Source organism: Orbicella franksi, chromosome 5 (assembly GCF_964199315.1).
Source record: "Orbicella franksi chromosome 5, jaOrbFran1.1, whole genome shotgun sequence".
Taxonomy (NCBI): Eukaryota; Metazoa; Cnidaria; class Anthozoa; order Scleractinia; family Merulinidae; genus Orbicella; species Orbicella franksi.
This window is the reverse complement of record NC_138149.1, coordinates 25,775,569-25,798,331: the sequence shown is the minus strand read 5'-3', so window position 1 is coordinate 25,798,331 and position 22,763 is coordinate 25,775,569. Positions and strand designations below refer to the sequence as shown.

At 40.0% G+C, this 22,763-nt stretch overlaps 1 protein-coding gene across 1 annotated transcript; it reads left to right on the top strand.

Annotated features, from left to right (window-relative positions):
• The first annotated feature begins 4,464 nt into the window (after positions 1-4,464).
• LOC145487276 (ATP-dependent RNA helicase DDX42-like) lies at positions 4,465-22,750 on the top strand. The gene is made up of 20 exons (XM_081466022.1): positions 4,465-4,967; positions 5,961-6,108; positions 6,502-6,563; positions 10,117-10,264; positions 10,960-10,995; positions 11,469-11,573; positions 12,785-12,904; positions 13,283-13,588; positions 14,154-14,253; positions 15,868-15,915; positions 16,422-16,519; positions 16,629-16,722; positions 17,337-17,417; positions 18,061-18,162; positions 19,394-19,495; positions 20,266-20,339; positions 20,766-20,816; positions 20,907-21,017; positions 21,727-21,915; positions 22,331-22,750. The coding sequence occupies exons 1-20, from the start codon at positions 4,768-4,770 to the stop codon at positions 22,484-22,486; spliced, it is 2,331 nt and encodes a 776-aa protein (XP_081322148.1). The 5' UTR covers positions 4,465-4,767; the 3' UTR covers positions 22,487-22,750.
• Positions 22,751-22,763: the final 13 nt, after the last annotated feature.

Sequence of the window (22,763 nt, the reverse complement as noted above, 5' to 3'; positions counted from 1 at the left end):
AAGTAGAGGGGCGATGACGCCGGCTCATTGACTTTCTAATCGGTGTTGATAGTCAGCGAGCGGGCAAATCAAAATACTGCCTTCTGGTCTTTCAGGAAGGAAACTGGACGATTGGTGCCAGAGAAAGAAAAAATCATTGGAACACCGCAGGAAATTGAAAAGAAAACTGAAGAACTGGACTTTCCGGAACGAAATCGGATGATTGCAAAGAAAATGAGGTCATTAAGGAACCTTTTACAATAACAAAAGGAAAGCTTTATTTGTTACGAGACAATTTAATGGGAGTTCCATCCCTCAGAAACAAAGCCCGAGGGTTTGTACATAAATTACTAGAAAATTAATTGCGTCTCATTAATTTGCCATGTGTATGCAAGTTACCATGTGAATGCTAATTTACCTTGTGCACGTGTAGCATATCCAGTTTTCTTCAATATTTAGATCTAGAAAGGCGTTATCTACCCAGCAGAATCACAATTCACCAGTTGGCAATAATTTTTCCGGCGCTTTCCGGCGTATCCATCCGTCCGTCCGTCCGTCCGTCCGTCCGTCCGTCCCTCCCTCCTTCGGTCCATCCATCTTTCCATCTTTCGTTCACTTGTTTGTTCGTTTGATTTTCTTTATAATTACTTCTTCTGTTAGTTTCGCATAAGGTTTCATTTAAAAGCAAAAGCTCCCAGAATTTCACAGTGCCAGCCTTTCAGCGCCAAGGTCAATCTGTGATGGTGCTTCTTAATTTGCCGTAAACTTCTATTTTCAGGAGGGAAATTAGACGGTTGGTGTAGAAAAGGAAGGCACTGAAACGCAGTAAAGAAATTAAAAAGGAAGTAACTAAACAAAGCACTGGCCTTTCGGGAAGGAAACTGAAAGATTAACAAAGAAAATGAGGTCTCTAAGAAACTTTTTACAATGAAAAAAGGAAAGATTAATTTTATCGAGACACTACAATGGGAAATCCATCCCACAGAAAAACAACCCCTGGGTTTGTATAAATGACCGAAAATTGTTTGCGTCCTATTCATTTTGACATTTGCATCTACAGTCTTATGCAATAACCCTTGGCAATTGTCTTCAACAACTAGCTAGGAACTTGTTGTCTACCCAGCTAATCACAATTCACTTGCGAGAATTTTCCTCGCACTTTTATTCACGCTTTTCCGCGAATCCATCCATTCCTCTGTCCATCCTTCCTTTTGTCCTTCAGTCCGTTCTACGTCCGTCCGTCCAACCGTTCGTTGGTTGGTTGGTTCCATGTGGTTCTTTCTTTTCTTCATTCGATCTTTTGTTAGTTCGTTAGTTCGTCGTTAGTTGGTTATTTCGTAAGTTCTTAAGTTGGATAGTTCGTGAGTTCGTGAGTTCGTGAGTTCGTGAGTTTCTGAGTTTCTGAGTTTCTGAGTTCGTCAGTTCGTCAGTTCTTTGAGCCAACAAATTTCCCTGCACTTAGAAACGATGACCTGTTTCTAAGTAGGAGGCCGATGACGCCGGCGCATTGACTTTCTAATCTCGTAGCTTGGTATTGATAGTTAGCGAGCGGAAAAATAAAACGACTGCCTTCCGGTCTTTCAGGAAGGAATTAGACGATCGGCCGTAAAGAAAACGAATGCGTCGGAACCCAGTAAAGAAATTGAAAAGGAAGTAACTAAAGTATTGGCCTTTTGGGAAGGAAATTGGATGATTAGAAAAGAAAATGAGGTCACTGAGGAAACTTTTCTAATGACTAAAGCAGAGATTAATTTTGTTGAGAAAATTCAATGGGAAATCCATCCCACAGAAAGATAGCACCTGGGTTTGTATCAATGACCTTCGAAAACATTAATTGCGTCCTACTCACTTTGACATTTGCATCTATAGTCTTACGTAATAACCTTAACCCGTCCGTCCGTCCGTCCGTCCGTTCGTTCGTTCGTTCGTTTGTTCGTTCTTTCTTACTTTGGTTCGTTCTTAATTTTCTTCATTCTCTTGTTAGTTCGTTAGTTCGTCGTTATTTCGTAAGTTCTTAAGTTGGAGAGTTCGTGAGTTGGTCAGCTTGTCAGTTTCTGAGTTCGTGAGTTCGTGAGCTCGTGAGTTTCTGAGTTTCTGAGTTCGTCAGCTCGTGAGTCCGTCAATTCCTCAATTCTTTGAACCAGCAAATTTCCTTGCACCTAGAAACAATGGCCTGTTTTTAAGTAGGAGGCCGATGACGCCGGCGCATTGACTTTCTAATCTCGTTGCTTGGTATATTGATAGTCAGTGTGCGGACAAATCAAACAACTGCCTTCCGGTCTTTCAGGAAGAATATCAGTAGTGGACTATAGGTGTAGAAAGCAAAGTCACTGAAACACCGTAGGAAATTGAAATGAGAACAGTACTAAAGAACTGGCCTTTCCAGAAGGATATTGAATTATCTCAAAGAAAATGAGGTCACTAATAACAAAAGGAAAGCTTTAATAATTTTGTTGACACAATTTAATGGGAGTTCCATCCCTCAGAAACAAATCCCGAGGGTTTGTACATAAATAATCTTTTTTTAAGGTAAACTAGTGAGCAGCGCTCTGCGAACTTGCTAACTGCAGTTGTAAAACTTTGTTTATTCTCCGACGCGTTTCGTCTAACTATCGGAGACTTCTTCAATTTACACTAAACGCCTGTATTAAAGCCATACTAGCGTTTATTTCGATGGTCACAAACCACAAAGGTTTGGCCGGATTTACGAAAGGGAACAGGCGAAGCTGTGACATATTTAATGACGCAAGGCGTGAGAACGTTTTGGGGGCCACATTCTTAGCTAAAATCGTGGCCCTCAAAACTTTCTCACGCCTTGCGTAAATATTTCACAGCTTCACCAGCTCCCTTTCGTAAATCTGGCCAAGCCTTTGTGGTTTGTGACCATCGAAATAGTCTGACTCATTTTGTCATGTGCATTTGTAGTCTTATGTAATAACCCTACGCAATTATCTTCAACAACTAGCTAGTGTTGTACATGTATACCCAGCTAGCTGACAATATCACTTGCCAGAATTTTCCTCGCGCTTTTTTTCCGCACTTTTCCGCAAATCCATCCATCCATTCATTCTCCCATCCGTCCCTTCGTAAATGTATGTCCTTCATTCCGTCCTTGCGTCCGTTCGTTCGCGAGTTTTTACTTTCTTTCCTTCATTCTTTTCTTAGTTCGTCATTGCGTCATTTCGTCCGTCCGTCCCTCCGTCCCTCCGTCCCTCCGTCCCTCCGTCCCTCCGTCCCTCCGTCCCTCCGTCCCTCCGTCCCTCCGTCCCTCCGTCCCTCCGTCCCTCCGGCCCTCCGGCCCTCCGGCCCTCCGGCCCTCCGGCCCTCCGGCCCTCCGGCCCTCCGGCCCTCCGGCCTTCCGTCACTTCTATTATTTTAACCTCTCTAAAACGTTAATCTAAAACGTTAATCTAAAACACCTCACCGTACAAAGTCTATAGATAAAGAGTTCGTTGCACTCTTAATTTAGTCACAACAGTCACATACTGACCTTGGGCCGTCTGTGGGCGAGCGCGTTCATATTGCACAAGCCGGGTTGATATTTTGCTAAACTTGCGATCTCGACGAACTCAAGAGGAAACAGAAGGTCTGTGGACAGGCTAAGGTGGCCGCTGTAGAGAGGTCCTACTGTGCAACAAAACAAAACAAAGAAAAAAAAAAAAAGAACATAAAAATATTCGCTGCGACTGTATTTGTCGTGTTAAACACATGCAATGGTCCGGCAGCGAATCAATCATGAGCTGTTATGCCCAGTAGTCTAACCCTTGTACGTTTGGACCAAGAAAAAGAAAAGAAAAGAAAATTTCATGAAACATAAAGGAAGAGATACAAATATAGGACACTGCGTTTTTGCTTCATTGCAAAGAAACCAAGCCCCTGGATCAGGGTAGCTTGTTGCACAGACGGAACTAGCAGGCTTTCTCATCTTATTACTTAGCTCTTATTAACCTAGCAGGAGGTCTATATGGGAGATTCTTGACCGAGGTCGTGAGTACAGACCGAACGCATTGAGGTCTGTGCACACGACCGAGGTCAAGATTCTCCCATACAGACCGACTGAGCTCGGTTAATAAGATGTTTATTATATGGTAAACTAGAGAAATTTAATTCGTTTTGTGTAACTGGTTTGTACTAACTGACATGTTGCTTGCGAACCGCGATGAGCTGAACTTAATTCTGCCAAAGTTTGCTCGTTCTTATTACTTTTTTCTCTCGTCAGGCTTTTTGGCACTTCCGTAAGTAAATATTGTTAATTGAAAATAGTCAATATTTTTGCATTCTGGTTTGCAACTTTTTCGCCGTGAAAAATTACCGGTCTAGATGCCGGTCTAGATGGGAAAATATAGACCGCTTTCAATATCGATTTCAGCCAATCAAATTCGTGAATTCGGTAGTTCCCAGTCCTTGTGAGACACAGCCATATAATTAAAAAGGACCCTTACGGACCTAATAATTTAATTAGTTCTGTCCGAGCAACATTATAAAAGACTGGGTTTAAATTGCTTCCAGCGAGTCGTCCAGCGGTTTCTTCGGCAAATCGTGCGCAAGATTTACCACTTCAGAAAACAACTGCGCAACGTGTGAGTAATGGCGGATTCTGTTGCAGTTTTCTAGCGAAATAAACACTTCATTTTACAGCACAGGTGGAGATCTGCTAATAATTTTGGAAACCTTACACGAAAGAAATCGTTGCAATTGATCCCGGGACACGAAAATGGAATAATAGCTTAGTATATTTATTCGCTCAAGTTGTCTTGGTTCTGATAAGTTACATTTCACTTCTCTACGATGTTCAGCAAGGGAGGCCCTGGCAAGCCACGGGGCTTTGGTTTCAGTGGATTTGCATTGGCAGCCAAGAAGGAAGAACCTCTGCCAAGTAATCTAGGGAGAGGAATTCCTATTTCTAGACCAGATCATGGGAATGTTAAGATAACTAAACCTTCCAAGAAAGGTGTTTCTTCATTTCCCTTACCAGGAGCCAGGAAACCGTAAGTATTCTGTAATAATTATAAACTACAACAACAGCAACAACAATAGTATATTGACACTCCCTGATGGGGCTTTTCAGTTACAATACAACTACAGAACACAGGGCCATGTATTTAAATCGCATGAAAGAAAAGAACACAGTAAAACCTGCTGTGCGTTCTGCCTTTTTCTACAAAGAGACGATTTGAAAGTTAAATGAGGTGGGCATAAACGACAGGGTATTCTGTGATCATAACCCTAACCCTGATTGAATTTCAATGTTGTGTGACTGAAAGTGGGTTAGATTGGCTGCCTTAGAATTTTTTTAAAGTTATTTGGGGATTGCAACATAGCAACCTGGTAATTATTGCAGTAAGAGTCTACAGAAGATGCCATAATCAGATTTACCAAGACGTTACAAAATTTAGAGGAAAAATTATTGGGAACATGTTGCTAGATGGTACTTGCTCAAACAGTTTTACAACAGGTAAAAGTAAATAGAGCACCTTTGCGATTTAGTGAAGCTGACTTATTGAGTATTTGCCCTTCTTCAGAGTTCGTGAACTCTAGCAAAGGGCTAATGATTGAAATGTCCAGCATTACCCTCGCTAACTTGCTAAGGTGGTTAATTTACCTCTTTCAACTGCTAGCTGATTAACAGCCAAGTGTTTCACTTGCCAACCGATGTAGCCCAACAGTTTCTTTAAAAAGGTCTTTGCATCCCAAAGGGTATTTACCTTTTGATACATGTACATGCAGCTTTAACAAAGTTGTGAGTTTCCTTCATCTTCTCTCAGTGTTTCTAAAGGAAGTAGAACAAGAATACTGTACTTCTCTGAGTTCTCCTAGAGGTTCATGAGTGTGTATAAACAGAAGAAGTGTTTAAATACTTACTTAAGAAAACATTGAGAGAAAAGAGAGGAAACTTGAGCTCCTATTATGCAACTATTTATAGATGAGGTTACTCATTTTTTCCTGTTGAATGGAAGTAAAAGAACCCGTTCTATTTATAGAATCTTTGTAGATAGCGATAATGAAGATGATGAGACAAAATTTGTTGATGATGATGATGACAGTGATGAAGGCAGGCCAGCAAATCAGCAAGCAGCAAATGACGATGATGAGGAAGATGAGTTGGATAAGTTCATGGCAGGAATTGAAGTAAGATGATTAAATTATACGTAACTTTTTTGTCATACATGTACATCAGATTAATAATTTTGAAAGGGGCAAGTGTTATTGATGCAAGAGTTTTATAAAAGTCCAGACATTAGGCAAAATGACCTCCGGTAAAAACAATTTTGCCCTGGTGCTTTGAACATCTCTACTAGCATCTTTGCTTCTAAAGACAAAAGTAACTTACAATCCTGCTTAGGTGTACTGCCCATTTGTCTACCCCCTCACCATCTAGAGTCTTCTTAAAACTCCTTGTTATAGTGCTAAAGCTGTTGATGTTACGAGTCCAACGTACACTAAGTTGAGGTCTGTCATACTCAGTTTGAGGCAGTCTCTGTTGTGATGATATTTTTTCTTACATTTTTCTTAACTCTTTAGCATGAAGTACAAAAGGAAACAAGCTTGTCTGAGAAAGAAAAGAGTGAAAAAGACAAGAAAAAGTTAGTGGACGATCTACTTTGTTTTTGTCTCAAGACATGTTATTGAAATCTCTGACGGCTATTTTCTTTTTGCATTAAGCAATCATTGATCTGTTTGCCAAATGCTAGTCTCATGGTAAAAATGTGTTCCACTTAACAATAATAGATTATGAGCTCAAGATTTCTATTGTGAGTGATAGTTGAAGGTGGCTCAGCCCGAGCAGAGTCATCTATCATGCACAGAAATCAAGAGTGAATAATCTAATTATTTTTTATTATCTGCTAGTCATTCAAAACTTTATCTAAATCATTTTCACAGACATTTCGAAAATGTAAAGAAATGGCCCAAATTTTGTTAACAAAAGCAAACTGCTATGCTACTCACTATCTACATACACTTGTACATGTACAGCAGTAAAGATAGTGAGTAGCAAAGCCAATAAGATACATGTAATGTCATTTGCGATAGAATGCTAAGTAGATTTAAACTTAATAACTAATCTTAAAGTGCACCTAACCCCCAAAATTTTTTTTCGCTAGAACGAATCTACTTATTATTTGAAATAGTTCTGTGAAAAAAATTTTGGATTCCGTTAAATCCTTGATTTTCTGTGCCACGACGAAATCTCGAAAATAGCTCCAAAACACCGCCATTTTGTTTCACGACCGAGTTTGAGGAGAATGGGTCCAGCGGCTCTTGTGACGTCTACCCAGGAAGGTTGGATATCTCATTTCCTTCAGGATGGTGCAATACACATTCGAAAAGTGCGCAGAAACGCCTTCCAGAGGTGCTATTGGCTGTTGCAGCAATATTCCAGATTTAAAGAAAGATATACTGTACAATTTACTGACGATGATCGGCTAATGGTGCAATAAAGACGTAAACGATGGTTGATTTTGTCGAACCGAAACAAGCGAACTGAATCTGTGAGAACCATTGAAGAACTCTCACTGGAATTTGTTCCGCAGACTTTCGAACGCTATTTTCATAAATTTTCTGCTTAAAGCTAACCAGCAATTTGTAGAAATACCACCGACAACCTATATCTTCCAATCCCGCAGTATTTATAACATAACTGGCAAAGTTGTGTGATCCGGTCATGATCAAGAAGCGTTAAACTGATATGTAAATAGATCGCAACTGTACACCGCTAACCAACACTTATTTCTCTTTCAATTTAGATGAAAGTCGAAGATTAATCCTCTAGAATTACATGATAACAAAATTGTTAGACTCACACAGTTTTTCGAAGGTTTGGAAATCAGCAGTGTGACAAAGATTCTGTGCAATAGCGTTGAAAATATGACCGCGTAACATTATCTGCGGACCGCTTAGGGAACACATCCTTTTCGCTTATCCGACAAATTTCACTGCAAACTTTGAGAACAATTTACATTGGTTATTTGGAGTTACGACTTAAAATGTGTGACAATGTGAAATCGGTAATTGTATGAAATGTTTCCTTCCGCCTTGCTTCCCGCAGCTTCAAAAATACAGGTCCAAACAATACAATTTTCAATCGATCGAAGCCAATGTTTTGGAGGTCATCAAGTCTCGAAAACTGCAACACGTACATCGCTCTTATAAACATGAAGCATTCAACTGAAAGTAAAACACAAACTGGATTTAACAGAACCTTGACAAAATACATTCTCGGTAAGGACAAATGTAAACGGGCTATAAACACGCGTGGGAATCTTATGTTTAGTTGACGAAATTACCATCCAAAGCAGTCCTTGAGTTTTCTTTCCTGCTGTTCGTTTGCCTGCTCCTCCACTTCGTATCTAGCTTTCCATTCCTAATATACAAGCAGCTCGTCCGCAAAGACGTCTTCCCCGTCATCGCTTGAAATATTGTAAATTGCTCTCAAAGCTCTAAGCAGTGAGTTCAGAGTTGTCGAACGTGCTCGATTGAAGTTTATTTCGGAGCCTTCCGAATCGAAACTTAACTCTAACTCCAGTGACGAAAAATAAATGATTCTGAGACAAAACTTGGATGTTTTAGTCCCAAAATACATCGGAATGATTAGTTTTGCATTCTATTTTCTCGAGCAAATACAGTGAGTTGATTGAGGCGCTATTGTGTTTGGTTCCTGGGTAGACGTCATCAGGTACCGCCGCCCCAGACTCCCTAAAATGCGGTAGTGAAACACTTAATCGCGACTTTGAAAGGGCATAGAAAATCGAGGATTCAACCAAATTCAAAAATTTCTTTGCCCAAATGCTTCAAATAAAGTCTAGATTTGTTTTAGTGAAAAAAACATTTTGGGGTTAGGTGCACTTTAAGTTATAGATGCTTGCTTTGATACATCTATCTTTGATATCTTCCCTTTTTGAATTCTACTACAGTCAAACTCTCCTTAAGGATACATGAACACCAGATTATGGACAGTTCACTTGACCCAAGGGAAACCTGAATTTATATATTAATCTCTCGCACCATAATATAGACAATATTGACACTCTGCTTCGGCCCTTTGGAGTTTATTTTTATTCAGTGGGAACCACGTCAATCCAGTTGCCAATGGGCCACAAAAATCTGGCCGTATTATTGGGGTGGCTGTATTAAGGGGTTTCTTTAAATGGGAAAATGACTGACTGAGTTTTTGTTTGTGCCAGAATGAAGTGGCCATAATAACAAGGTGGCCATAAGGCGGGTTCCAGTGTACTCTATGACTGAACAATAATTATTAATGGTTCCTTTATTGTGTATTGTTATTGATTTTTATATATTCCAATTTTTTTTTAATTGATTGCAATGCAATGGCAAGGGAAAAAAATACCATTAATTAATAGTTTACACATGGAATTCACTGTTAAAGGAGCTCAGTCACTGTTTGCGCATATTGAAAAGTTCAGCCTCGATTTTTCAAATTCGTCGTTTGTAATCAGTGTTAATCTTCTCCATCCTTAGCTATCCTTTTCCTTTATGATTTTTCATTATCTCTTTGGTGTACTTCTGTCTTACAAAACTGTTAATTTCAGGTTTCCTTCCATTTAAAGGTAATTTTGGATGTGGCCAAAATAACTCAAAATACCGTGATTGAGCTCCTTTAATAGCAGCTTACAAAGGAAATCCTTGAGAGTAGAACTGATGGATATTGCCACTCCCACAGACCCTTTACATATAAAGTGGCGCCTAAATTTGAATAACAACACTTTGTACATCCTTAGCCTCTTACTTAAATTTCTAGTCAAAGGATTTTTTTTACGTGAATATGAGGCTTACGTTGTGTAAGTATTGAACATTATTCAAATTTAAGAGCCATTGCTAAGGGTCTATTGCTTGCCCATCGGCCAGGTAGTAATTTGCCACTTTTAGACGTTTGCAGTGATAAACTCAGATCAGTGAGAAAGGCCTTGGGTATATTCACTTGTTCAACATCGCTGAGACTAATTGGGCCAAAAGGAAAGTTGGAAATTCTTTGCATCCTGAATAACATATTTTCATTTGAACTTTTTTGTATTAAAACTATGAAATAATTACCAATGCGTGTTATTAAAATAGTAAATATAATTTGTTTAGTCTCTTTTTAATTGTGCTAATAATGTGAAAATATGCAAAATACACCAGGATTAGAAGAGATGACATTGAGGATGAAGATGACCATGAGTCGTATTTCAACTACGTGAAGAATGCTCCTGTAGTTGCTTATCCTGATGACGAGGAAGAAATTGAGTATGACAGTGACGGCAATCCCATTGCTCCAGAGAAATCAAAGGTGTTGAATTATGTTCCATAATAATAGGGAGTTGAAACAAAATCACAATGACAGTGGCAATGGGAATGTTGTTAAACAAAAGGTGTAATGAGCAATACAATAGCTGTGCACATGTATTGTAATTCTTGTTATATTTTTTGGCTTTTCCTCTGTAAAACAACAATGTGAAATGTCCAGATTCTAAATTTTAAACCTTATGTTTTGAATTTTACCCTGTGTTGCATAATCAGTTTCCAGATAGCTTTGACAAAGAGAAACAAACTAAATGACTTAAGAGTATATTGCTGACGTTGTCGTCAGCATTGCCATCTTAGCTACATGTACTTAAGCTCGCTAATCTGCATGTGCATGTGGTGATAATGAATTAATATGTACATTGTACATGCAAACTGTACTGGGCAGTTGATCAAAGAATGAAAATTTGTAGTGACTATGCTAGTGATTTCCCAAATTAAAAAGTTGGCAGTTACCTGCCCGATGTTAACTTTGCTCTGATTAAAACAGGGACAGACATCTCCCAGCTGAATCAACAGCCTCCTGGATAGTAACTTTGTACTAACATTTTTTTTCTTTGTAAACTTATAGTAACTGTATGTTTTTACATCTGTATTTTGAAAACTTTTTGCACATGTTGGTCAATTAGAGACATTGTTACTGTTATTTACTGTTTGGATTTATTTGTTTTTTGTTTACAGATCATTGTGCCACTTCCAGTAGTGGATCACTCAGAGGTATTTTTCATTGTTGCGCCTGTTTAATAAATGCAATCAATATCTAATTATTTTGTATTTTATGGGGAAACAAGTATCAATACAAAAACTTTAAAATTTTTTTAAAGTAAAATATAATGGGGAATTCTCAAGTCTAAAGAATTTTCCTGGAATCATGTACTTAACTAGTTTTAGATCTAAATCTAATGTTACATGTAGTTAACACAGTGCATGCTTGAAAGTCAATTTCAAATTCATAATCAAGTTTAATTTCAACTTCCTGTAAAAGAAACATGGTATTTTTCAATACTGTTGTATTTCTGTTATTTCCCTGGAAAATGCTTGACTGGAAGTCTAAATTCCATGCTAAATATCTCTCTTGATAGCCAGTCATTCTTTGGGCTAATTGCAATTCCCAATTAAATTTACTTAAAATGTGCTCTTGGTTTTTAAAAGTTAGATTTTGGTGGCAATTCTGTTTTGACTCATTTTAGATTGACTACCCAATATTTGAGAAAAACTTTTACATTGAACATGAGGAAATAGCCAAGCTTACAGAACGTGAGGTGCAAGACTTGAGGAGAAAATTAGGGATGAAGGTACACATAGATATGAGTGATATGACCCAGTGAAGAATTTGTTAAGAGATGCAGTAAGTGTTCTTAATACAATGCAGGGATGCTGGTGCACAATATATTAAGGTATATTCCAACATCTTGTGAGAGTAGCCTAATGGTTAGTGCAGTGAACTCCGGATCAAACAGTCCAGGTTCGAGCCCTGGCCAGGGTCGTTGCACGGTGTTCTTGGGCTATACATGTACACTTTATTCTCACAGTGCCTCTCTCCACCTAGGTGTATATTAAATGCAGGGTACCGCTGAATTTAATGCTGGGGGTAACCCTATGATGGCCTAGCATCCCTGGTTCTATGGGCCATTGGCCTGTCATAGATGTTACCTTTACCATGGAAGAGGTAGCAGCAACTGTGAGAGAAGAGGAGCCTTCCCCAAAATACCGACATAAATCACATAGTTACTTTTAAAATCTGTATTCCTTTATTCACATGTAACAGCAAAGGATTTCCATCTACTCCAGAATATCACAAAATGCAAAAATGAATGATTTTAAAATTCAGTGTGGACTAAAATTTTCTGTTTCTATCAAGTTTTAGTATAAATCTACTAGCATTCTATCACGAATGCTGTTCGATGATTGGCTACTCTTCTTACTATCTATTCTACGCTAGATAGTGAGTAACATAGCAGTGGGCACATGTTAACAAACTGACGGCCACTTATTGGTGTTTTTGAAGCGTCTGTGAAGAGGATTTAGATAAAGTCTTGAATGACTATTAGATTTATACTAAAACAATTAGATGATTCACTCTCGATTTCTATGCGTGATAGAAATCTTGAGCTCATAATCCAATTGTTAAATAGAAACATGAGTGAAAGCTTGGGAGAATGAGAAAAGCAGTGGGAACATGAGCCGATAGGCAAGTGCTTCCACAGCTTTTTCCAGTCCTCCCAAACTTTCACAAGTGTCTCTATAACTCGATAGAAGCACAAAGAAAATATTTAAGAGCTACCGGTATCCTTTTTAGAAAACAGCCAAAGAAAATAGCGAACAACAAGACGAAGAAAACCTTTCTGTGCTTACATCAAGTTATAGAAATATAATTTTAACCAGTCAGGTCGCATATTTTCTTTGGGCTTTGACTAATAATTTGTACTTCAACCAAGACTTCTGCATCGCATGACTACAATATTCAAGTTATATACTGGTAAATATTGCTGTAATTGTCTGGCAGGTTTCAGGAGCTCTGCCTACAAGGCCATCCATTAGTTTTGCACATTTTAGTTTTGATGAACAGCTTATGGGTGCAATCAGGAAGTCAGAATACACACAACCAACTCCTATCCAATGTCAGGTATGAATTATAAGCATTCCCTTGCAGTAGTTAGCCTGTCCTTGTCTCTGGCTGGACAGTTAAGGCTGTAGCTTGAGAAGAGCCATGGGATCAGGGTGTGGTGTATGTTTTCAGTTACGCTAGCGCTGTAGGATAAAAATTGAAAAAGAAAAGTCTTTGTAATCCTTTGATATTCTTGGAAGTTTGACTTTTCCAAAATTGTTGGGAAATATCTCGAAGAGAATGCATAAAATGGCATTTCAGAACTTCTTGATTTCAAACTTTTCTCGGGGAGCTCCTTAGAGGCCTGTGCCTTTGGCACTCGACCAGTGTCAGTCGTCTACTTCATAAACTAGCCCTTTACTCCCTAAATTAATGAAGACCTTACTCTCTTTTCAGGCTATCCCGATAGCACTCAGTGGCCGAGATATCATCGGCATTGCTAAAACAGGTTCTGGCAAGACCGCAGCTTTCTTGTGGCCAGCACTGGTTCATATCATGGACCAACCTGAGCTCGAGCCTGGCGACGGGCCCATTGCACTCATCTGTGCTCCTACAAGAGAACTTTGCCAGCAGATCTTTGTCGAAGCGCGGCGGTTTGGAAAAGTGTACAACATCCATGCCGCAGCTGTGTTTGGTGGTGGTAACAAGTATGAACAGTCCAAAGCACTTCAAGAGGGAGCAGAAATTGTTGTGGCTACTCCAGTAAGTTAAAAGTCAAAAAAAAAGTTCAAGTTTATTATTGTACTCTATAGGGTTATAGTTAACTTTTCTTCATGCAAGCAATCATAGTGTAACTCACCATTAGACTGCGAGCAGTCCCTCTTTTGCGTGAAAACTCGTGGGGATGAAGCAGCGCAACAGAGAAAGCGGTCTTCAGTATGCGAGCGTGACATGCGAAGCAGTTCGTCTTCCTACGCACGCGCGACTCGCGGCTTGCATGTCACGCTCGCACGCTCACTTGTTTTGCATTCTTCCTCACGGATTTTCGAGCAAAAAGGAGACTGCTTACAGTTTAGCCCAGCATAAGACAGTTAGACTTGTAACTGTACGGAAGTGACAGTGCAGGCGCTGTGAGGGTGTTTTGTCTAAAAACAAGTTTGAAAACATGTTAAAAACACAACACACTGTCTAGTAAGTTGGAGTAAAATATCGTTATCAAAGTATGAGAAAACATCTACTATGTAATGTGCTACACAGAAATTTGAGTTTACTTTCTAACAGTCCTACTCTAATTGAGTATATATGAACCGTCGTTCTCCAACCCTAGGGCCGCCTGATTGACCATGTGAAGGCCAAAAGCACCAATCTTCAACGAGTTACATACTTGGTGTTTGATGAAGCTGATAGAATGTTTGACATGGGATTTGGTAGGTGGCTCACTGCTACATGTCTTCCATTTCAACGGTCCTTATCCGGGGTTTCATTCGCAAATGTTAAATTTAGAACTACAGTACCGTACGTCTCATTTCTCCCGAGCGGTGTCTCGTTTCTCCCGACTGAGCGCACTGGAAGTACAAATCGATAAAAGCGCTTCCCACTGTGGTGGCATTCGATGGTAGTTTGTTTTCGACAGACCCTAAAATGATAACCACACTGTACAGAATGTCAAAGAGTGCAACTTAAAAGTACCATTCAGTGCTGTCACTGGGTCACGCACTATGACTAGACTTTCAGTAACAGAATTGCATGCACTACGCTCTTTTTTATATGAGAATAATTATTAATCCAGTCCAGACTAAATATTCTTATGTTTCTGCCGATTTTAGGCCGAAAATATTCGTGTGAATATTCTTAGATTATAGCGTATGACATTTCCTTTGTACAGTATTATATGGCTGTCTCTCACAAGGACTGGGAACTACCGAATTCACGAATTTGATTGGCTGAAATCGATATTGACCGCGGTCTAGATTTTCCCATCTAGACCGGTTTCATTTTGCGTTGAAAAAGTAGCAAACTAAAATACAAAAATGTTTACTATTTTCTTTTATTTTCTTCTCAATCATTTATGGAAGTGCCAAAAAGCCTGATGACAAAAAAAAAGTAAAGAGAACGAGCAAATTTCGGCAGGTTTAAGTTAAGTTCATCGCCGTTCGCAGATGTCAGCAAACCAGTTACATCAAACGAATTAAAGTTTTTTTCTTTCCCATATAATAAACATCTTATTAACTGAGCTAATTCGGGCTGTATGGGAGAATCTTGACCTCGGTCTTGTGTACAGACCTCACTGCGTTCGGTCTGTACTCACGACCTCGGTCAAGATGCTCCCATACAGACCTCCAGCTCGGTTAATAAGAGCTAAGTATTGACTTTGATAACGTAAAGTAATTTTGGGGACAGACTGCAGGCAATAAAGCCTGATCGTGATATGACGCACATAACTTCTTGCAAAATGTTATTAGTTTTGAACATACGGCTAGTGCCGGTTTTGTTGGCTTTTGGCTGGTTTTGCCGTTTAGAGAAAGGAAGAATTTTATACGGTTTAGTTAAAAACATGTAGTTGTATTGTATTTACAAATTTTTAACACACAAAATAATATTCTTTTCAAAATCTCAGCCTCGGGTTTATCCTTAAAATATTCTTAAAATTTCGCAAATTTTAGCCGCCATATTATTATAGAATATATATTTTTTTTAGAAAAAAAAAAGTGTACCTTGTGTAGCATAACAGACAGTTTATTGCAGGTTTTACTTGTACCACAGTTCAACAGCTCAACAGCTTTCACTCGAATGGTCACACATTAGGGTTTCATTTGTAGACTCCAAAGTTATAATCGCTTCGCACAGCACAAGCAAGCTGTACTTCACTAGAGTACTGCTTCTTGTTTTAATCTCGATGTTAGAAAGGCATTGCTTAAACCAAGGCGTGATTATGGAAGTGAAAGGGTTTTTGTCTACTGGATGTATAAAGAACAGGTCGTGATACAGATCAACAAAACCATGAGCTAACTTTGTGATGTTATTGAACGTTTGTTCTGCAGAGCCACAAGTGAGATCGATTGCAAACAATGTTCGCCCTGACAGACAAAGTAAGCTTTACGACATAATTTATAAATTTCACACCCATGTTTTAAAATCCTTGAGACCTTGGTAAAGCCTGTACTCGAACCGAGTGGCCCATCATAGTATTAAATTAAAGTCAACTTTGTTTATACGGGGTAGCTCTTTCAGCACTTAATTGCACTTATTTCTAGCTTTTGTATCATGAAGGTACTAGGGGTATTTCTACTTCTCCCGGGTTGAATAATGTTCTTCTTTGTTCAACCCCCCCCCCCCCCCCGCTTCCCGCCCCTCCCCGGCATTTAATGTTCCGGTTCCGAATACAGGCTGAGATAGGCACTCTGAAAGTTAAGTGTCTTCAGAAGACCCAAACCCGAACCTGCTCCATCTAGATACGATCGCGGTAACCAATACGCCTTGGCCTTCCATACCCACCTTGACCTAGCAGCGGTTGATTCCTAGCAATTATTTCTTTACCTGCCTAAATTCAGTTGTATAGCTGTCATGAACGCTCTTGTCATAATCTTGTTCGTAGCATTGCTCTTCAGTGCGACGTTCAAGAAGAAAGTTGAAATGCTTTGTCGGGATATCCTAACGGATCCTATCCGAGTGGTCGTGGGAGAACTTGGCGAGGTAAGCGCTAGCAACGGTAAGCGCGTTCTTTGTTTTGGCATTCGCAATCGAGCAGTCTGACAATCTGTGATGGACTTAACCGTTTGACGTTTTCTGTTTGACAATTCAGGCAAATGAAGACGTGACGCAGATTGTGGAGATCTTGCCGAGTGTCACTGACAAATGGACATGGCTAACAAGACATCTGGTCTCTTTCACATCAGGTACTGTCAAAAAAATGGTTTTTCCTTCGCTAAAAAAGTGAGGCATTTAGTTACTTTCAAAACAACACTCTAATAATTCCTTGCTATTTTCTTTTATCAACCTGTAAGTACAGGTAATTGTATGTAAGCGAGTGCAATTAAGGATTACACTATGAGTAATATTTGAATGAAGTATTTTTCTCAGTCATATATGAAACAATTGGATTATGAGCTCGAGATTTCTATTGCGTGATGGTTGACGAGGGCGCAGCCCGAGTCAACTACATGTATCAGAATTGGTTTGGGACACTAACTGACTGCCGTTTCTTTGTTTTGGAGCACCAATATTGTTGCTAAGTCATGTGAAAACACTATTGGAGAGGTGTTCTTAAAGTTTATCGTGACAAACGTATCAACTTTTCTCTCGTTTGTCCGTCGCTTGAATGATAGACAGTTGAATAGGGTAGTCTGAATCTAATTCTAAATCTAATTCGGCCGGGCTTTCTTCAGTATGTTTCTGGTATGATTGACCTTTTAGCTACTTTAAGCTTTGGGGTGTTTTCGAAATTAAGTTTTAGGGGAAAGAACTTTTCAGTTAATGCTAATTAAGTTTCTTTCCCTTTTTCCTACTTTAGCTGGCAGTGTACTTATCTTCGTAACGAAAAAGACCAACAGTGAAGAACTCGCCGGAAAACTTAAAACCAAAGATTTTGAAGGTTTGTTCAGTGCGCTTAGCATATCTTTTGGTCTACAGAGTGTTGGCGTAGCTTCAAAATAATATCTCCCTTGATTTTCCCGTGGTAGCTTCCTTTGAAAAAGCTGTTTTTGCCAGCTCCACGATCGTTCCTCCACAAGGATTGCATGGCGGCGAGTCAACAGATCTCTGATCAAGGAGAATGCTTTTCTAGCCGAATGAAGAACGGGATTTCTTCGGGAAACTTCTTTTGCTTTGTTAAATCTGTCTTTAGTTGTTTTAGGGCGTCGATTGCAAACAAGCCTACAGTGTGTTGTCGACGACTATATCTAAAACAAGTCGACAATTATTGCTTTTTGTACTGCTCGTTAGCGTTTACTTCATATGCCGCCGCTTTTGCGAGAAAATCTTTTTCGTGCAAGGTTCTTTCATTTAACGGGAAACTGCTGCCAACGAAGATGATCGCGACATGCCGATGTCTGTCACTGTTGCGTTGACAGTAACCATGAAACGTTTTGGCGGTTTGTCATCGATAGCTTGCTTGACATACTCGCTCTATTGTTACCGATGACTTTGTTCACAGTCGAGAACTGACTGGGTAAAGGCGTTTTAAATTCCTCTAGTCTGTTATGTTTCTTACTAATGATACATGTTGCTGTCTTTAGTGGTTTTGCTGCATGGAGACATGGACCAGTTCGAGAGAAATAAAGTTATCAACTCGTTCAAGAAACAGGAGATTCCTATTTTGGTTGCCACCGATGTGGCTGGTAAGAAACGATCTATTCTTTGTGTTTTTGTAAGTAGAGAAACGGTTTCAGCGCCAAGTGGTTCAGGCGCCGGATTAATTTGAAATTCGGAGGTCAGTGTTCAAGTCCCATTTGACAGCTATACACCCTAGGGCCTGGTTGTTCGAAAACCGGTTAACGCTAACCCAGGATTGGAAGTTAACCGAAGTATTAATTTTCCTTGAGTAAAAATGTTTTTCACAGCCTATGTTTTGTGAAGTTGGAGATTATTCAAACTCAAGACTAAATGACAAACAATGTAAACAGAAAACCTCACCGAAAAGTTACAAAAATGAAATCCGAATTCTCACCACTCTTGGGTTAGCTTAATCGGGCTTTAAACATCCCGGCCCAGGGGCCGTTTCTCATTGAAAGCCCTGGAAACTTTTCAGGCCCGCAAAGCTATTTTTAGTTAATCTGTATCTGAAAAAACAGAGAGGTGTGCACGCCTGAAACTTCTTCTATGAAGAGAACCTCTGTTGATATTAATGATAGTGCTATGTGAATAAAACAGCTCTGTAATCATAAGGTTTGAGATTTTGCTACTGCTTTCCGGTTGCGAAAACGTTTCGGGACCTTCGAGAAACGGGTACCTGGACCCTACCATTGGCCCAAAAGTGCCGAAATGTTGCAAACGTTACGAGGGAAATGGTGCGGAACTTTCCCGGGACACTAGTGCCGACGTCCAATGTCGAGCCAACGGCTTCGCCTCCAGCCGGTTAGGGATTGTTGAGCTTGTTATGGTTAATTTGTGACATTTGTTTCTAATGTTTTAATGTTCCCTCCATCATCACTCACCGAGGGTAAATAGATGTTTAAAATAAAGCAATGAACCAGTCAAAGCTCAACGTAAGAACACAGCCGTCGCAAAGCGTGGGAAAAAAAGCGCGGGAAAAGCTGCTTACGCCATAAGTCATAGTTGGCTTGCGTTGCGCACGTGATTGGGTTAAAAAGTAAGCTCTGATTGGCTTATCATGATTGATTTTTTTTTAAGCCAATCGGAGAAGAGCTCGGCAAACCCTGAACTCAGCAAAACACATAATAACTGTTGACCGTCGATTCAAAATCTTTTTTCAGAAAGTTGAGCGTTTGTGCTCTCAGGTAACAACAACAACAACAACTTTATTTGTACTCAACATAGAAATTAGAAATTAACAGAACAAAAAGAAGTTAAATTAAAAAGAGTACACGTGTTAATATCATTCCTTCATAGCACGTGGCTTGGACATCCCGTCAATCAAGACTGTCGTAAATTATGACGTTGCACGCGACATTCACACACACACGCACAGGATTGGTCGAACTGGAAGAGCAGGTAAGTTTTCATTGCAGTCGCCTTCGTTCATATTACTGCTCTTCAAGACCGTTTTAGATTGTACTCGATAACTATTTAACCAATAGATTACATGTTGCCGTGTGTCTCTTTTGAATGGGTGCGTTCCTTTGGGGTGATCTTGATCAGGATCAGTGATCCAAGATCACTCGGATCTTAGTGCATCAAAGGAACCGATGAATCCGTGACCAGAGTTCGTTTCCTTTGATGCACCATCTTGGATCACTGATCCTGATCCAGATAACCCCAAAGAAACGCATCCTAAGTAATCGCAAATGAGGTCAAAATGTGGTAAGAAAAATAAAGAGTCATTAGGCGTGTGTGTCAGTAATGTTCTTACTACATTTTGACGTCTTCTGTGATCTATTACTGAACAGACGCACGGCAACATGAAATCCATCTTTTTTATACAGTAAAGAAACAAAAATTGTCAATGACCTCATCTATACGTCTGTCCTCCAATAGATCATAAGTAAGAACCAATCACAATACGAGAGATTATTCGACTTATTACATAATGCCGAGGAGTGGGTTACAGAGGTTTTGCACGGCAGCTATGTTGCATGGTAGGAACAATGAAAATGTTTTGCATTAGAAAGAACATTTTTGTCCCATAGGAAAAGGAATCTATTGTTCTTGTCATGCAACATGGCTGCCGTGCAAAACCTCTATAGACAATTTTTCTTGCGGTTTTGTTTTGTTTGATAATAAACGAAGCGATTTGAGACCATGTTTTTCTTCTCTTTGTACAGGCGAAAAGGGTGTGGCATACACGCTCCTTACGTCTGCGGACCAAAACTTTTCAGGAGATCTGGTGCGGAATTTGGTGAGTTGTAAAGTTTGCTTTGGTGTTTAAAGGGTAACGGAATAAGATATTTGATTGGCGACGAAGAGGAAACTCTCTCCCTATATAAGTTCCTTGACTCCAGAAGCAGGTTTTTGCAAGCCCAGTTACGCTAATATGAGCACTTAATTAATTCTTTGAAGAAAATCTTACTTGAGAAATCGAAGTTTTCGTTATACTCGCCCTTGGGAAGTGTTGAGACAACTCGTGCATCTTCCAATACCGTAATTTGCAATTTTATTGTGGGAGGTTGGAACGGAGTATGGAGGTAAACTGCAGGTGTTTGCAACGCGCGCGAAACGAATGTTCGAGAGAGTTCCGCGCGGTTCGTGCGCGTTGTATAACTTATATTGTGTATCCGAGGATTTTCCTTTTTTTGAGGGCTAGTTTTCATTTTTTCCTCCTCAGGAAGGTGCCAATCAAGCGGTCCCTGAAGCTTTGATGGACATGGCTATGAAGGTGTGAAGACCTTTTCACTATCTTTGGATATGTTTACTCGAAGAGTTCTAAAGCTTTGTGTCTGTGTGACTGTCTCATTCTCATTCACAGAATGCCTGGTTCCGGAAGTCGCGTTTCCGTCACGGCAAAGGAAAAGCCAGCGGAAGAGAGGGAAGACCACGCATGCGTGAAAGACCCGGCCTGGGAATGCAGGCATCGACGGTAAACTGCTTTTGTTAGATAAATGGATATTAGGATACTTGTTTTGTTATAAAGTTGCGGTCAATGAGAAGGTTAATCATTTATATCCTCATCGGCGGTTGATTTACTTTATTACACAACTAAGCTGGGCTAGAGAGTTAATAACTCAATAAAATCAACCTATAAGATTGCTTCATTGCTGGGCCAACATTTTTCAAGTATTGTACCAGGCTGTGTCCTGAAAGATCTCGCGTGCTCAGGGTGAACTGAAACCAATCAGAACGGTGCTAATATATTTTCAGCCAATAAGGAGCTTAACTGAAACCAATTGCGACTCGAGCGTGCGCATTTTCCCGCGCTAAGCACGACTAGCACGTTTATGTTACGAGCTCTGATTGGTTCACTGCGTTGGTTCTCGGATGTGGCCACAGCTTTGGTTTTGGTTGACCACAGTCCTTTAAACCGTTTTGCAAACACCTCATTTGCTTTAAGTTAAAAGTTTCTCCATTAACAAAGGACAATTTTCAAATTCCATATGCACAAATGTTCACAAGGAGTGATGTAGAGTTTTTTTCAGCACTTTGGTGTCTCTGCTTTGCGCGATATTCCCTCGAGACAACTGAGAATTCAGTTGGATCTAAGCCACGCAACTACGAATAGAAAGTTACCAGTGAGTTTCTAGGGAAGAGAAAAGTTAAGGATTTTCTTGTTTTTTTTTTTTTCCCCACAGGACAACCAGGTCGGTGATGACAGAGGAGCACAGTATTCCCACTCAGATTCAACTTATCCGCAATGGTCTTCCGTGTCATCGTCTTCGTCCAAGTCTTCATTTCGTCCGCCATCTTCCTCAGCGTCAGGGGGAGTGTTCGGTTCTACAGCAAGGAACGATCGAACATCAGCTCTCAAAGCCGCCTTCCAGGTACTCATTTTCCATCCCTCCATTTTTAGTGCGTTAGGAAACGTTACGTGATGTCATTTAAAAGTTGGTAAGTTACGCTACTTCCATATGACAAAGACAAGATCACGATACTGTTACGCTACTGTCACGCTAGGTTAAGGTTGATACGTCACGGACGACGCCTCTTTAAAAGATCAAACCAAATTTATATTTTTTTTCAAGTTCATCGCACATAATTTGTCTCAATTGCATTTCGTTTTTTCCGTCGTTGTTTCTTTCGAGTTTATTTCTTGCCCTTCTCCTCTAGCAAACTGTTAACTTTGAAATGACATTGATGATAGTAAACCGTGACATACCGTCACGTAGATGAACTAAGTCACGTTTATGGCAGCTTCTGTGACGATTCAGTCACGTTTGTAATGTTCTCGTTCACCAGGCGCAGTACAAGTCTCACTTCTGCGCCGCCGCCTCCTCCACGTCCAACACGTGGGACGCCAAAAGTCATCACAGCACTGCCAAACCTCCTGACAGACCTAAAGCGCCCAAACCGCCAAAACCGCCCGTCAAAAAATCACGCTGGGACCCAGTCTAGTGAAAATCGCGGGCGCACTTCCAGAGTAGACAGACCTTTAAAATCCGTCGCTTTCCTATGACATGAATAGTTGTATCTTCGTCGTTGCTCCTCGGAGACCAATTGTTACAATGAGAAAGTTTTAACATTTGTATTGTCCTAGACGTGGGTCTATTTGAGCAAGAAATGAAGTTGGCTTGTTACTCGCATGTTACTGCTGCTGGAATTGTGGGGTATGGCTGAACTCGGCAGAATTTGTTCTCAACCAAAATAGTTACCTTGTTTGTAGGACTTTTAA